The sequence below is a fragment of the Balaenoptera physalus genome, assembly GCF_965194825.1.
Source record: "Balaenoptera physalus genome assembly, chromosome: 18".
NCBI lineage: Eukaryota > Metazoa > Chordata > Mammalia > Artiodactyla > Balaenopteridae > Balaenoptera > Balaenoptera physalus.
In genome coordinates this window covers 92,796-105,763 of record NC_138899.1, presented here as the reverse complement: position 1 = coordinate 105,763, position 12,968 = coordinate 92,796, and the positions used below count along the sequence as shown (strand labels likewise).

The 12,968-nt window shown below is 43.2% G+C and overlaps 1 protein-coding gene across 7 annotated transcripts in view; it reads left to right on the top strand.

Annotated features, from left to right (window-relative positions):
• The first annotated feature begins 7,500 nt into the window (after window positions 1-7,500).
• The window catches only part of UPF3A (UPF3A regulator of nonsense mediated mRNA decay), a 30,526-nt gene continuing 25,058 nt past the window's right edge, over window positions 7,501-12,968 (top strand). Inside the window, exons 1-5 of one of the 7 annotated variants that reach the window (XM_082435212.1) lie at window positions 7,501-7,934; window positions 8,666-8,772; window positions 10,399-10,505; window positions 11,691-11,789; window positions 11,924-12,034. In XM_082435212.1, the coding sequence (XP_082291338.1) occupies window positions 7,596-7,934; window positions 8,666-8,772; window positions 10,399-10,505; window positions 11,691-11,789; window positions 11,924-12,034 (763 nt within the window). In that variant the 5' untranslated portion in view covers window positions 7,501-7,595. The remainder of the gene's footprint in view (window positions 7,935-8,665; window positions 8,773-10,398; window positions 10,506-11,690; window positions 11,790-11,923; window positions 12,035-12,968) is intronic. The other 6 variants (XM_082435213.1, XM_082435211.1, XM_082435215.1 and 3 more) reach the window with 6 other exon arrangements.

Below are 12,968 nucleotides of genomic sequence, written 5' to 3'. Positions count from 1 at the left end.
AAGTGTTTGTGTTTATTGCAGTTTTTTTCTTGTAGTTGATTTCTAGTCTCATAGCATTGTGGTCAAAACAGATACTTGGTATGATTTCAATTTTCTTAAATTTACCAAGGCTTGTTCTGTGGCCTAGCATATGACTTATCCTGGAGAATGTTCCATGTGTACTTGAAAAGAATGTGTCATTCTGCTGCTTTTTGATGGAATGTTCTTTATATATCTATTAAATCCATTTGGTCTAATGTGTCATTTAAGGCCAGTGTTTCCTTATTGATTTTCTGCTTGGGTGATCTGTCCATTGATGTAGGTGGAGTGTTAAAGTCCCTTGCTGTTATTGCGTTACTGTCTTTTTCTCCCTTTATGTCTGTTAGTATTTGCTCTATGTATTTAGGTGCTCCTATGATGGGTGTGTGTATCTACAATTGTTATATATTCTTCTTGGACTGATCCCTTGATCATTATATAGTGTCCTTCTTTGTCTGTTGTAACAGTCTTTATTTTAAAGTCTATTTTTTCTGATATAAGTATTGCTACCCCAGCTGTCTCTTGATTTCCATTTGCATGGAATATCTTTTTCCATCCCCTCACTTTCAGTCTGGGTGTGTCTTTAGATCTGAAGTGAGTCTCTTGTAGGCATTATATATATGGGTCTTGTTTTCATGTTGATTTCAGCCACTCTGTTTCTTTTGATTGTAGCATTTAGGCCATTTACATTTAAAGTATTTATTGATATTATGTTCTTATTACCATCTTGTTAATTGTTTTGTGTTTGTTTTTGTAGGTCTGTTTCATTCCTTTCTTCTTTTGTTCTCTTCTGCTTTGATTTGATGACTACCTGTAGTGTTATATTTGGATTCCTTTTTCTTTTTTGTGTGTATCTATTACAAATTTTTGGTTTGTGGTTACCATCAGGTTTTTATATAGCAATCTGTATGTATACATGATTGAATTAAGTTGCTGATCTTTTAATTTCAAATGCATTTTAACATCCCTGCTTTGGACTCTCCTCCCCTCACGATTACTATGTTTGATATCATATTTTGCATCTGATTGTTTTCTGTATCCCTTAACTGCTTATTGTGGATATAGATTATTTTACTGCTCTTATCGTTTAACCTTCCTACTAGCTTTGTGCTTTAGATGATTTCCTACCTCTACTTTATATTTGCCTTTACTGATTAGCTTTTTCCTTTCGTAATTTTCATGTTTCTAGTTGTGGCCTTTTCTTTTTCGCTTAGAGAAGCTTTACATTTCTTGTAAAGCTGGTTTGGTGGTGCTGTACACTTTTAGCTTTTTATTGTCTATAAAGCTTTTGATCTCCATCAAATCTAAATAAGAGCCCTGCCAGGGAGAATATTCTTGGTTGTAGGTTTTTCCCTTTCATCACTTTAAATATATCGTGCCACTTCCTTCTGGCTTGTAGGGTTTCTGCCAGAAAGTCAGCTGATAGTCTTATGGGAGTTACTTTGTATGTTATTTGCTGCTTTTAATGTTCTCTCTTTATCTTCAACTTTTGCCATTTTAATTACTGTGTGTCTTGGTGTGTATCTCTTTTTTTTTTTTAAATGCTATGTATTCCTGTTATTTTGGTAAACTTTTTTTTTAATATTTATTTATTTATTTATTTACTTACTTACTTACTTATGGCTGTGGTGGGTCTTCGTTTCTGTGTGAGGGCTTTCTCTAGTTGCGGCAAGTGGGGGCCACTCTTCATCGCGTTGCGCGGGCCTCTCATTATCGCGGCCTCTCTTGTTGCGGAGCACAGGCTCCAGACGCGCAGGCTCAGTAATTGTGGCTCACGGGCCTAGTTGCTCCGCAGCATGTGGGATCTTCCCGGACCAGGGCTCGAACCCATGTCCCCTGCATTGGCAGGCAGATTCTCAACCACTGCGCCACCAGGGAAGCCCGGTGTGTATCTCTTTGGGTTCATCCTGTATGGGACTCTGTGCTTCCTGGACTTGGGTGACTGTTTACTTTCCCAGGTTAGGGAAGTTTTTAGCTATTATGTCTTCAAATATGTTCTCAGCCTCTTTCTCTTTCTCTTCTCTTTCTGGGACCCTTATAATGTGAATATCAGTGCACTTGATGTGGTCTCAGAGGTCTCTTAAATGGTCTTCATTTCTTTTCATTCTTTTTTCTTTTTTTCGGCATCAGTGATTTCCACTACTCTGTTTTCCAGTTCACTGATCTGTTCCTCTATATCATTTAGTGCATGGTTGATTCCTTCCAGTGTATTTTTCATTTCAGTTATTGTATTCTTCATCTCTGTTTTGTTGTTCTTTATATTTTCTAGTTCTTTGTTAAATACTTCTAACTTCCTGCTCTGTGCATCCATTCTTCTCCTGAGTTCCTGGGTCATCTTTATAATCACTACCCTGAACTCTTTCTTGGGTAGGTAGCCTATCTCCACTTCACTTAGCTCTTCTGGGGTTTTATTTTGTTCCTTCGTCTGGAACACGTTCCTCTGTTGCCTCATTTCACTTAAGTTGCTGTTTGTAATTTTATGTATCTGGTAGGTTGGTTATGTTTCACAACCTTAGAAAAGTGGCCTTCTGTAGGAGACGTCCTATGCAGCAGTGCACTCCCCTCTTGTCTCCCAAGCTGTATGCTCTAGGTGTTCCCCCTGTGAGGACTGCGTGGGTCCTTCTGTTTTGGCAAGCTGACTATGTGGGCAGTCTGGTAGGCTTGGTTGGCACCTGGTTTGGTTGGTTGCCAAGCTCTGCCTTGTGTGGAGGCTGCTAGCTCCTGGTTGGTGGGGCCTGGTCAGCAGGCAGCTGACTGCAGAATCCCCGGGGGCTCCAGGGCTAGTGCTGGCTCACTGGTGGGCGGAGTCACGGTCCAGAAGAGTTTGGGGTTGTTGCCTGCCCACCGGTGGGTGAACCCAGGTCTTGGGGTTAGTGCCAGCCTACTGGTGGGCAGAGCCAGGTCCTGGGGTCTGGTTGCAGGGCGCAGGGGTCCCAGAGCTGGTGTTGGATCTCTGGTTGGTGGGGCTAGTTCTGACACAGTTGGGTACAGGGTCCAGGGTGTCCTGAAGTTTGTGTTGGCCTTCTAGTGGCCAGGGCTGGGGCCCAGCTGGTCCCAGGGTAGGGTCTGGCTGGCTGTGGGCAGGCTGGGTTTGCAGGCTGTGGAGCTGTGGTTTTCTTGCGTCTGGTGTTTGCCCCCTGGTGGATGAGGCTGGTCTGGATGCTAGAGCCGGCTTCCTGAAGGGCAGGGTTGAGGCCCAGGGGATTCTGGGGCTGGTGCCTGCCGACTGGTGGGTGAGCTGGTTCCTGGGCCCTCTGGTGGGTAGGGCCTTGTCCAGGGGTGGCTGTGGGCTCGGGGGGGTCTCAAGGCAGCCTGTCTGCTGATGGGTGGGCCTGTGTCCCCGCTCAGTTAGTTGCTTGAGGCGTCTCAGCAGTGGTGCCTACAAGCTATTGGGCCAGGGCAGGGCTGTGTCCTGGGGCTAATAAGCTAGAGGGAGGGTTCCACAGTGGCCCTTCTCAGCACCAGTGTCCATGTGGTAGAAGGAGCGAGCTTCCAAGAATGGCTGCCGCCAGCGCCTGTGTCCCCAGGATGAGCTGCAGTAGCTTCTTGCCTCTCCAAGATCAGCAGGCCAGTCTAACCCAGGCTCCTGTCAAATTACTTCCCCTGCCCTGGGTCCTGGAGTGTGTAAGATTCTGTGTGTGCCCTTCAAGCATGAAGTCTATTTCCCTCAACCCTCTGGCTCCCCCAAAAGTAAGTCCTTGTGGCCTTCCAAGCCAAATGCTCTGGGGGCTTGTCTTCCCAGTTCAGGACCCCTGGGCTGGGGAGCCTGACATGGGGCTCAAACCCCTCTCTCCTTTGAGATAACCTTTGCAATGTAATTATTCTCAAGTTTTTGGGTCCTGGGGGTATGGGACTTGACTATATCGCAAGTCCGTCCCTCCTACCTATCTCGTGGTTCCTTCTTTGTCTTCAATTGTGGAAGATCTTTTCTGGAAGGTTCCAGTCTTTTTCACTGATGGTTGTTCTGCCAGTAGTTGTGATTTTGGTGCGCTTGTAAGAGGAGGTGAGCTCAGGTGCTTTCTACTCCGCCATCTTGGCCAATCCAGGAATTTTGTAATGCTGAGCCAGCATCTTTCCAGAGCCATTTCCCAGGCAGTTAAATACAGCCACGCACAGTCCTCTGGGCCAGAGCCTGAGCTAATTAGGGAGTCTTAGTTTTAGAGCTGCTTTTCTCCTGTAATATATCATTTTTAATATGTCACAGCTTAGATAACTGTCTTGTCCAAGCATCTGGATCAGTTGTGGCAGAACTGATTGAAATGATGTAGCACATTTGTTGGGGGCAAGAAAGAAAATTTCTCATAGTTTCACACATTGGCAGGTGATTTATTCCATGAAAGACATGTTAAAATTGTCTTTAAAAAGTTTATACAGGACTTCCCTGGTGGCGCAGTGGTTAAGAATCTGCCTGCCAACACAAGGAACATGGGTTTGATCCCTGGTCCGGGAAGATCCCACGTGCCGTGGAGCAACTAAGCTCATGCGCCACAACTACTGAGCCTGCACTCTAGAGCCCGCGAGCCACCACTACTGAGCCCGTGAGCCACAACTACTGAAGCCTGCATGCCTAGAGCCCATACTCTGCAACAAGAGAAGCTATCGCAATGAGAAGCCCATGCACCACAACAAAGAGTAGCCCCCGCTCACGACAACTAGAGAAAGCTAGCGCAGCAGCAAAGACCCAATGCAGCCAAAAATAAATAAATTAATTTATAATAAAACAGAACAACTCTTAGCCATTCTAATAAAGAGATGGGATTAGGTCCTTCATTTGTTCAAATCTTTTCTTTCAAGCTCTTATCCTGATATTAGACACATTATCCTATTTTTTCATAGAAAAATGTTTTATTCCAAGACGTTTATTTACAGCATCATTAACAAATAAGGTATTGTATAGAAATGAATTTTCCAAGCACCTAATATTCTCCCTTAAACACTAAAACTTTTTATCTTAACCTAAAATGTATCTTATATATTTCTACCTTTTTGAGGGTTAGAAATATAATAGCTAAGGCAGAAAAATATAATTTATAAGGTAGAAGAGTAATAGCTCTCATTTCTTGAGGTCCCCATGTGCTAATAACTCCCGTAAGTCTTTGGAGTAAGACCTTGTACAGACGAGGAATCTGAGCACAACTAGCGAAGCATCCAAGGCAGCATACAGGCCCCATTTCCCGTCTCAGCCCCTCACACTACACACGAGCTGCGTGCAGTGATGCACTTAGAGCCCCTGAGTTACCTACTGCTATTTAGACTCAAATAGTGTGTTCCTGAGTTTTCATTCTTCTTTTTAAATGGCTTCTCTATCTCTTCTCTGTCAGGCAAATGGCTTTTCTGTCTCTTCTCTGTCAAGCATCACATGTGCCTATTTTTATGCTTCCCCTCTCTTTAGCTGGGCTAGAAAATCAAATGATGGAACTTAAAATAATCACTTTTAAAAAAATAAAAATGAAGGTATTAATACTCTTGCACACTTATTTTACCCACCAGACAATAACATTGCTTCACTTAGCTTTTTCATTGATCACGTGGTGTGATTTTTTTAATGTTCTGGAAAAGTGAACGCCTGATAATTAACCCATGACCTTGTTGACAGTGCTTTAAGACATAAAAGAACAAGAGCTTCAAGACATTTGACTACGCTGTTTTTCACATCAACAACAGTTTAATATCAATGTTTAGTCTTCAGAAAGTGTCAAAAAAAGGGGGGGGGGTAATGTGTAATTGTACTGCCAAGTATTTTTCTGACACAACTCTAGTATCTCATAATAATGCCTAGTTTCCTAAAAAGTCAGCCTTCTTGCCACCTTTAAAGTGACTGTGCTGTCATCTTTAAAGAAAAATAGAGTGTAACGGTCACCAGGTGCTTTAGGTCATGGTCATCCATCAATTAGACCCGTGCTCTGGAGCAAAATGTAACCCTTCCTATGACCAGGACCACGCTCATGGGTGGAGTGTTCAGTAAGGGTTAGGTTCACTGACATTTGGAGATTAGTTAATACTGCTTTGTTTTGGATGTAATTCTATGTGTATTTTAAACAAAACATGCTGGGTAATGTGTAGGAAGATAGATATTCTTTGTGCTGTAGTTTTCTTTCATATAAAATCATAAGCGATTTTACAAGTGTATGTCATTCACTGTCTTGAAATTTGTATTATAAAATTGTATTTAAAGAATAATTCCATCCAACGTGAATTCTAAAGTTCTGCCATTTCTCACCATCAGCCCCTTCTGCCCCTACCTCCCACCCTCGGGATATAATAAACCATCTTCTCCGACAACCACATTTTCCTTTTCTTTGTCACAATAAGAGCTTTTGATCAGCAGAACTAGGCTTTCAATACCGAGTTGACTGGAGACAGAAAAGAAAACTGTGGATCTAGTGTGTGCAACTTCATCATACTTTGTTCCTATAGGATTCCTTTAGACTTTATTTGAAATAATGAAAACTGCTCCTGGCCTCCTTTCTGGGGTTTTAGAGAACTCAGTTTTGGAATTGCTTTTTTGAGTCTTTCAGCCCATTTAAAATAACACATTTCAATTGTGTTCATAGGTAGTGAGTGGTTCAGGGATAAAGGACTGGATTGAGTTAAACCTGGATTTACTCCGAGTGGCTGCCAGCGATTCCCTTAATCTCTTAATTAATGCCTCGATTACTCTATTCTCCAGTTTCTATGTTTGTTGGTACTTAAAGTTCTGGGAAGAAAGGTGCTACGAATGAAAAACATAGCCAACACGAATAAGTTGAAAATATGAAAAAACGTGGCATTTAAAAATTAACCTCTATATGAATTATTCTAACCAAAAGTGTTTCTGCCTGAATGTTTGTAAAAGAAAAACATGGCTGCTGTCCCATTGAGCGCCTCAAAAATTTGAGCGAAAATTATATTGGAAAACATTAAGGCCCTGTTTTGAGTGCCGTGAGTCTGAGCTACTCCATTTCTTGACACCTGAGTCCTAAGGACCGTCGAAGTGAGCCTTCTTTCTCTGCGGCCAATTTCTTCTCTCAACTCTGGGGCATTTATTCTACTCCGTAGAGGAAAGCCATGTACTGATTTGTGCTGTTTTGTCAATCGCTTGCGTTTTCTTGAATGTAATTGCTACTCTCTGATGAAACGTTCAGATTTCCTTGGAAAAGAATAAATAGCTGTAAACATTTTATTAAGCACGTGTATGTCATTCTTTGGGATGTTTAGCCAAACGGCCAGCTCTTCTCGGTGGGAAAGAGATCCAGTCCTGCACAGCCCAATTCAAGGCTCCCGCTTGAGTCAAGTCCTCAGGTCCCGAACTTCCCGCTCACCCGCTCCTGGGCGAGGCCGCCAAGCCCCCGTCCACCCCCAGACCCTTCTAAGTCGGGCTGCACGGAGACCGGGGCATCGACCCCGAGCTGACCGCCGCTCTCGCGGCCGCCCCCGCAGGGCCAGGGCCCGCCCTCCGCAGCCCAGCTCCAGCTCCAGGTCCTGGCCCCGCACACGCCCCCCCTCCGCCCCCACGTCCAGGAACCGAACGTCCCTCCCCACGCGCGTCCCCGGGCCCCGGACGGGCGCGGCAACGGAAGTCGGGGGACGGGAAGGGGATGCGGACGTGCAGTCAGGGACGGGGGAGGGGGCGTGCGGCCTCTGAACAGTGGGGACTGGGCGGGGCGGCCCAGTCCTCGCGAGATTTCGGCCCTGACGAGAGATTGCTGCGGCTCAGCGGCGGGTGTGGAATGCGCTCGGAGGAGGAGGGAGAGGGGGGCCCAGGGGTGGCTGTTACTACGCGGGGTCGGAGAGGGAAGGAGAAGCCGTCGCCCACAGAAAGCCACTTCCGCCGGGAGTCTCAGCGGCGGGAGCCTGAAGCGCCGGTAGCCTCCTCCTCCGGCTGTGGGGGCGGTGCAGTCAAACCTCGCGAGGAAAAGAGGACGGTCCTCAGCAAGGTGGGGGCGGGGCGGTGTGAGGGGCGGGGCGGTGTGAGGGGCGGGGCCGAAGGAGCGGTAACCCTGCGCTCCGGGGCGGAGCCGCGGGCGCTTCAGCACCGCGGACAGCGGCCGGGCTGCGCTGCCCCAGCGGCGTCTGGGCTGCTAGTGCGCCCTTGACGCGATCTTTTCTGGCTCTGGAGGAAGAAAAGTCACTTCAGCCTGTGGGTGTTTCCCGTCGAGGCTGGGACGCTGGGCTTACCACTGCCGGGCGGTAGCCTTCCACGTTGCCGAGGGTCCGGTCCGGTCCAGGGGAGACGGCGCAGCCGGGAGAGCAGAGCCCGTGGCGCTGGAGTGGACGCGGGTGGACCCTGCGGGCGGGAGGCGGAAGGTGTCTACCCCGTGCTTTGCTGCTGTGGATGTTGCCCTGCATATACCTTACCTCCTGGTAGGGAGCGTGGAGGCGGGCACATACCAACAGTTATCTGGTTTTAATGAAAAGATTTCATGAAAAACGGCTGCTACGCCCAGCCTTTTCTGACCTCACCGATCCCTTTTACTTTATTCAGCCCTCGTTATTCTTTTGACAGCCATGTTCTCCACGCATATGTTCCTTAATCTTTACTAAAATGCGTGTTTCTGCTGGACTCCTGGGTTAGATTTTACTCTGAGCATAAACACAGGTGACCAAGCTTTCAGGCAAGCTTAATACAGTGCTAGTGAAAGGAAGCCCAGCCAGCGTTTCTCCCCAGGTGGTCATCCGGCGGCTTCCTCCCAGCCTCACCAAGGAGCAGCTGGAAGAGCAGCTTCACCCGCTGCCTGCACATGACTACTTCGGGCTCTTTACTGCTGATCTCAGGTGAGAAGATTTTACCAACGTTCCGAGGCTGAGAGGGAGTTCCCTGGTGGCCTAATGGTTAGGACTCGGAGCCCGGGTTCAACCCCTGGTCGGGGAACTGAGATCCCACCAGCTGTGCGGCATGGCCAAAAAGAAAAAGGCGAGAGGTTTTGTCAGTTGATGGTAAAGTAATATAGATAATAGAAGCCATCTCTGTTTCTATCTTCTTTCCCACATATACGCGGAAATCAGTGCAGGCCTTTATTTCTGCAAGTTATTTTTAAGTAGGCAGATAATTAAATTTCCCTAAAACAGATTTGAAGATCTCCATAGCACCACCATAGCCTAAAAAGAAAAGCAGTCTAACAACGTATTACTTAATTTTTTTATTTTGGATATCAGTAAACCTTATTTCATATAACCTTTTAAAGTAAATTGTATTAAGATATAAGAAAGAAAAGTGAATAAATAATAGCTGTATAACCCTAATGAATTTTTACAAGTGAACACACCCATGTAACTAAGACCAGATAAAGAAGCAGAATATTCTAGACCCCAGAAGCCCCTAGTGTTCCCTTCTATCACTGACATCCCCACCCCCATCCCACCCCTGCTAAGTTATATCTTTTTCAGTTCCCTTTTAGAGCTTGGTAGGAAGATGTTTCTGACAATAATTTAGCACTTCAAAATATTCTTTTTATTAAAAAAGAGAGCAGACCTCAAGTTAGCCCAAAAGATGATAGTTCAGCTAGAATTTGGTGATTTTCACTGTGTGATTTCTTATTATCTTTATTATTCTTTTTCTCTTTCATATCATGAGTTCTCATTTATGGTAGCCATAATAAACTTTCCTTTTGAATAAATACATTTAAGTAAAAAATGTCAGTTCAGTCAAAGAAAAATATCACAGGTAAATGTAGATTTGGTTAAAAAAAACTCAACATAAACATGATTTTTTGAAATGACTGAAGTTTAAGAAAACTAGTACAGTTACAGGATGTCAGGCACTGGACTCAGAGTGACTCAGATTGGAATCCCAGTCCCACCATTTTACTAACTCCTCCCTCTGTGAGCACCTAATTTCTCTGAGCCTCAGTGTTCTCATCTGTGAAATGGGGTTGAAAGTTCCCACCTATGAAGGACATGGGTAGCTGTGAGCTAGAGGGGAAAGGCTTAGTTCTTCTGTAGATCCTATGCCATGTGCTACAATAAATACCCTTTTAAGATACCTAAATGTGTTCTCTAAATCAGTAAAGGAGCTCTTTTACAATACAACATTTCCTTCTCTGAATGAATTGTGATTAGGTTGTATTGCAGTCATGATACATGATTAGGAATGATCTTTGAATAACCTTGCCTTTGATTTTCTACCTCTGAGGACCAGTATTTTAACCCTGGCTCTGTGCAGTAGAAAAACCAACCTAAATTGTCTCTCCCAAATCATTAAAAAGATCCTGGTTAATATTTTGTTTGTTTTTGGTTTATTTGCTAAAGAATATCCAGATTGTTGTAATTAACTGAGAAATGGTTCTTTGGCATAAAGGTTTTATCTGAAGTAGTTTGTTGTATCCAGAAAAAAAAAAAAAAGACAATATTAAAAGAAGTCTTAAGTTTTTTTACTATTTTCATTGTTATCTCTTCTTTCAGTCTTCATCCTCATCTCTATTCAAGAGCATACATTAATTTTAGAAATCCTGATGACATCCTGCTTTTTAGAGATCGTTTTGATGGATATATCTTCATTGACAGTAAAGGTTGGGTCATTGGCTTTTAAAACTCTTTATTATAATTTCTAAGTACATTAATTAAGTTTTGCTGGATGTTTGTGAATTTTAATTTAGAGTCCTTAGATGCTAATCTAAAATAAATTCATAAATTTTGAGTATGTTATTGTGATTATGGGCTTATGTTAAAAATTAAAATTACATATAAACCAAAGAATTATAGCAATTTTGTGTAGTAGTGACAACCTATTTAGGTATTATCATCAGAGAGCGAAGTTTTTCACGTAAATGAGTTTTCTGGATAAGTGAACTTTACTCTTTTACGTTCCCAAACTAAATTATTTTATTCTGGTACTATGTACTAGGCATCATGGATGCAGCATTGAAAATGAAGCAGACATTGTCCCTGTCTGTCTGAAGCCCTGCTCTCCTCCTGGTTCTTGACTTTATTCTGAGTAGTTGAGAATAAAATAAATACTCAAAAGTGTCTTCCAGATACATGAGAGTTAAAGTATCACAGTCCTCTGGCAAATGTGAAAGCGATCACTCAGCGGGTTTGGTAGCAGGGTAGAAGTGTTCCGTCTCTCGGTGAGGCAGATGCTCTCCGCGAGCGTTTCTGTGTGTCTGTTCCCCGCCACCCCTACATAACAACAGAGCCAGCTTCTAGTGACTTTCATTCTAGATTTTTCTATTTGAAGCAAATCTTACCTGGATATCATGAACACCCTTTGAAACCCTCTCTTTTAGCTGAGTGTCTCTTGTAAACAGTCATTTCCTTGAACTCATATACCAGATTGATAATTGAATTAACCTTTTAAAATGAAAAAATGTAAGATGTGACTAGGACACCTACTGAAAGGTATTCCAAAATAAACTCTTTGGTGGGAGAGCGATAAGGTTTATTGAGGTAGAAATTACATATGGTAAAAAAAACCACTTTAAGGTATACAGTTTAATGAATTTTGAATGTATTCAGTCATGTAACCACAACTACAATATGAGGAATTGTGTTATTTAGTAAATAAGTGCTCATCCTTTGTTTAAATCTGGAGTTTGATGTGCTAAGATTACTGTTACTTGGAAGTATAATTAAATTATATTTTAAACAGTAATATTGTCAATGCTATGCTCAGTGCTTAAGTAAGCTAGACTATTGTTTTAAAATGAATACAGTAGAATTTCAGAATGGCTTTTGTAATTTGTTTCCTGTTAAAGGCCTAGAATATCCTGCAGTGGTAGAATTTGCTCCATTCCAGAAGACAGCCAAAAAGAAGCTAAAGAAAAAAGACGCCCAAGCCGGAAGCATTGAAGATGGTGAGTCCTTTTTCAAATGCTGGATTGTGAAACTGCATTAAACACATTGGTCAAATTAAACACATTGGTCAAATATAATTTCTCTCCCTATATGGGGAAGAATATATTTATTTTCTTTCTATCTTAATTTATAGATCCAGAATATAAGAAGTTTTTAGAAACTTACTGTGTGGAGGAGGAGAAAACTAGTGCCAATCCTGAAACTCTTCTGGGAGACATAGAGGCAAAGACAAGAGAACTTATTGGTCTGTTTTGCTCATTTTTTTCCTCTTTACTTTATTGAGATATGTATTTATAGAGTATATATTTGGTTCTCCTTTTTCATGATTATTATAGAAAATTGACACATGTGACAGGCTTGGCAGAAATACAGAGTATTTCCCAGTTTTGACAAAAGGAAAAGGGTGGCAGGATGGTAACTTGGGAAAATATTTCTGAGCATCTGTTGATGGAGGGAGAGCACCTGAGTTTTCAGTTACAGTCATTTTGTTTCAAAGTTATGACGCTTCTGAATGAGCTGTAGAGAAGACATTTGAGTGCTGTGTGCCGGGCTGCATCAGGTAAGCTTATGTCTCAAAGTTGAAGTCAGTCATCTTTGCAAAGAGCAGGAGATGCTTTGCTTAAGTATGAGGTCATCTTGCTGTTGTTCAAAAAACTATCAAGGCCCCTGAGTGAGTGAGGCAGATGAGTGGGTAAGCCCAGCCAGAGCACAGAATCTGGTTTGAATCAGGCCTTCAACCCTTTACCCCTGAGTGGAATATTTTGGAAATGGCTCTCTCCTAGTAGCATTCCCCCAGAACTCAAGAGTAGACTTGAAACTCCTTTCTCTATCAGGCAACCTGCTTGTCGCTTCCAAACATGCTTAGAGTATCTCCCTTCCTGCCTCTGCTGGGGTGGGGCCTCACCTTGCAGCCCAGTGCTCCTCCCACCTGTTCTGCCCTCCCTTCCCCATGCCTACCTCCTGCTCACCCACTAAGACTTACAGGACAGAATGGTTACACTGTTTATAATGTATCTTCTTATTTGTCTGTCTCCCTCTGCATTAACTCTCCTCTCACTTTGTCTCTCCACCCCCCCAAGAGAAATGTATTTTTGTCTTTGTAGTCTTAGCATGTAACACATTGCTTGAACAAGTTTAGGTATTTGGTAAATATGTGTTGAGTAAATTAATAAAAAAGG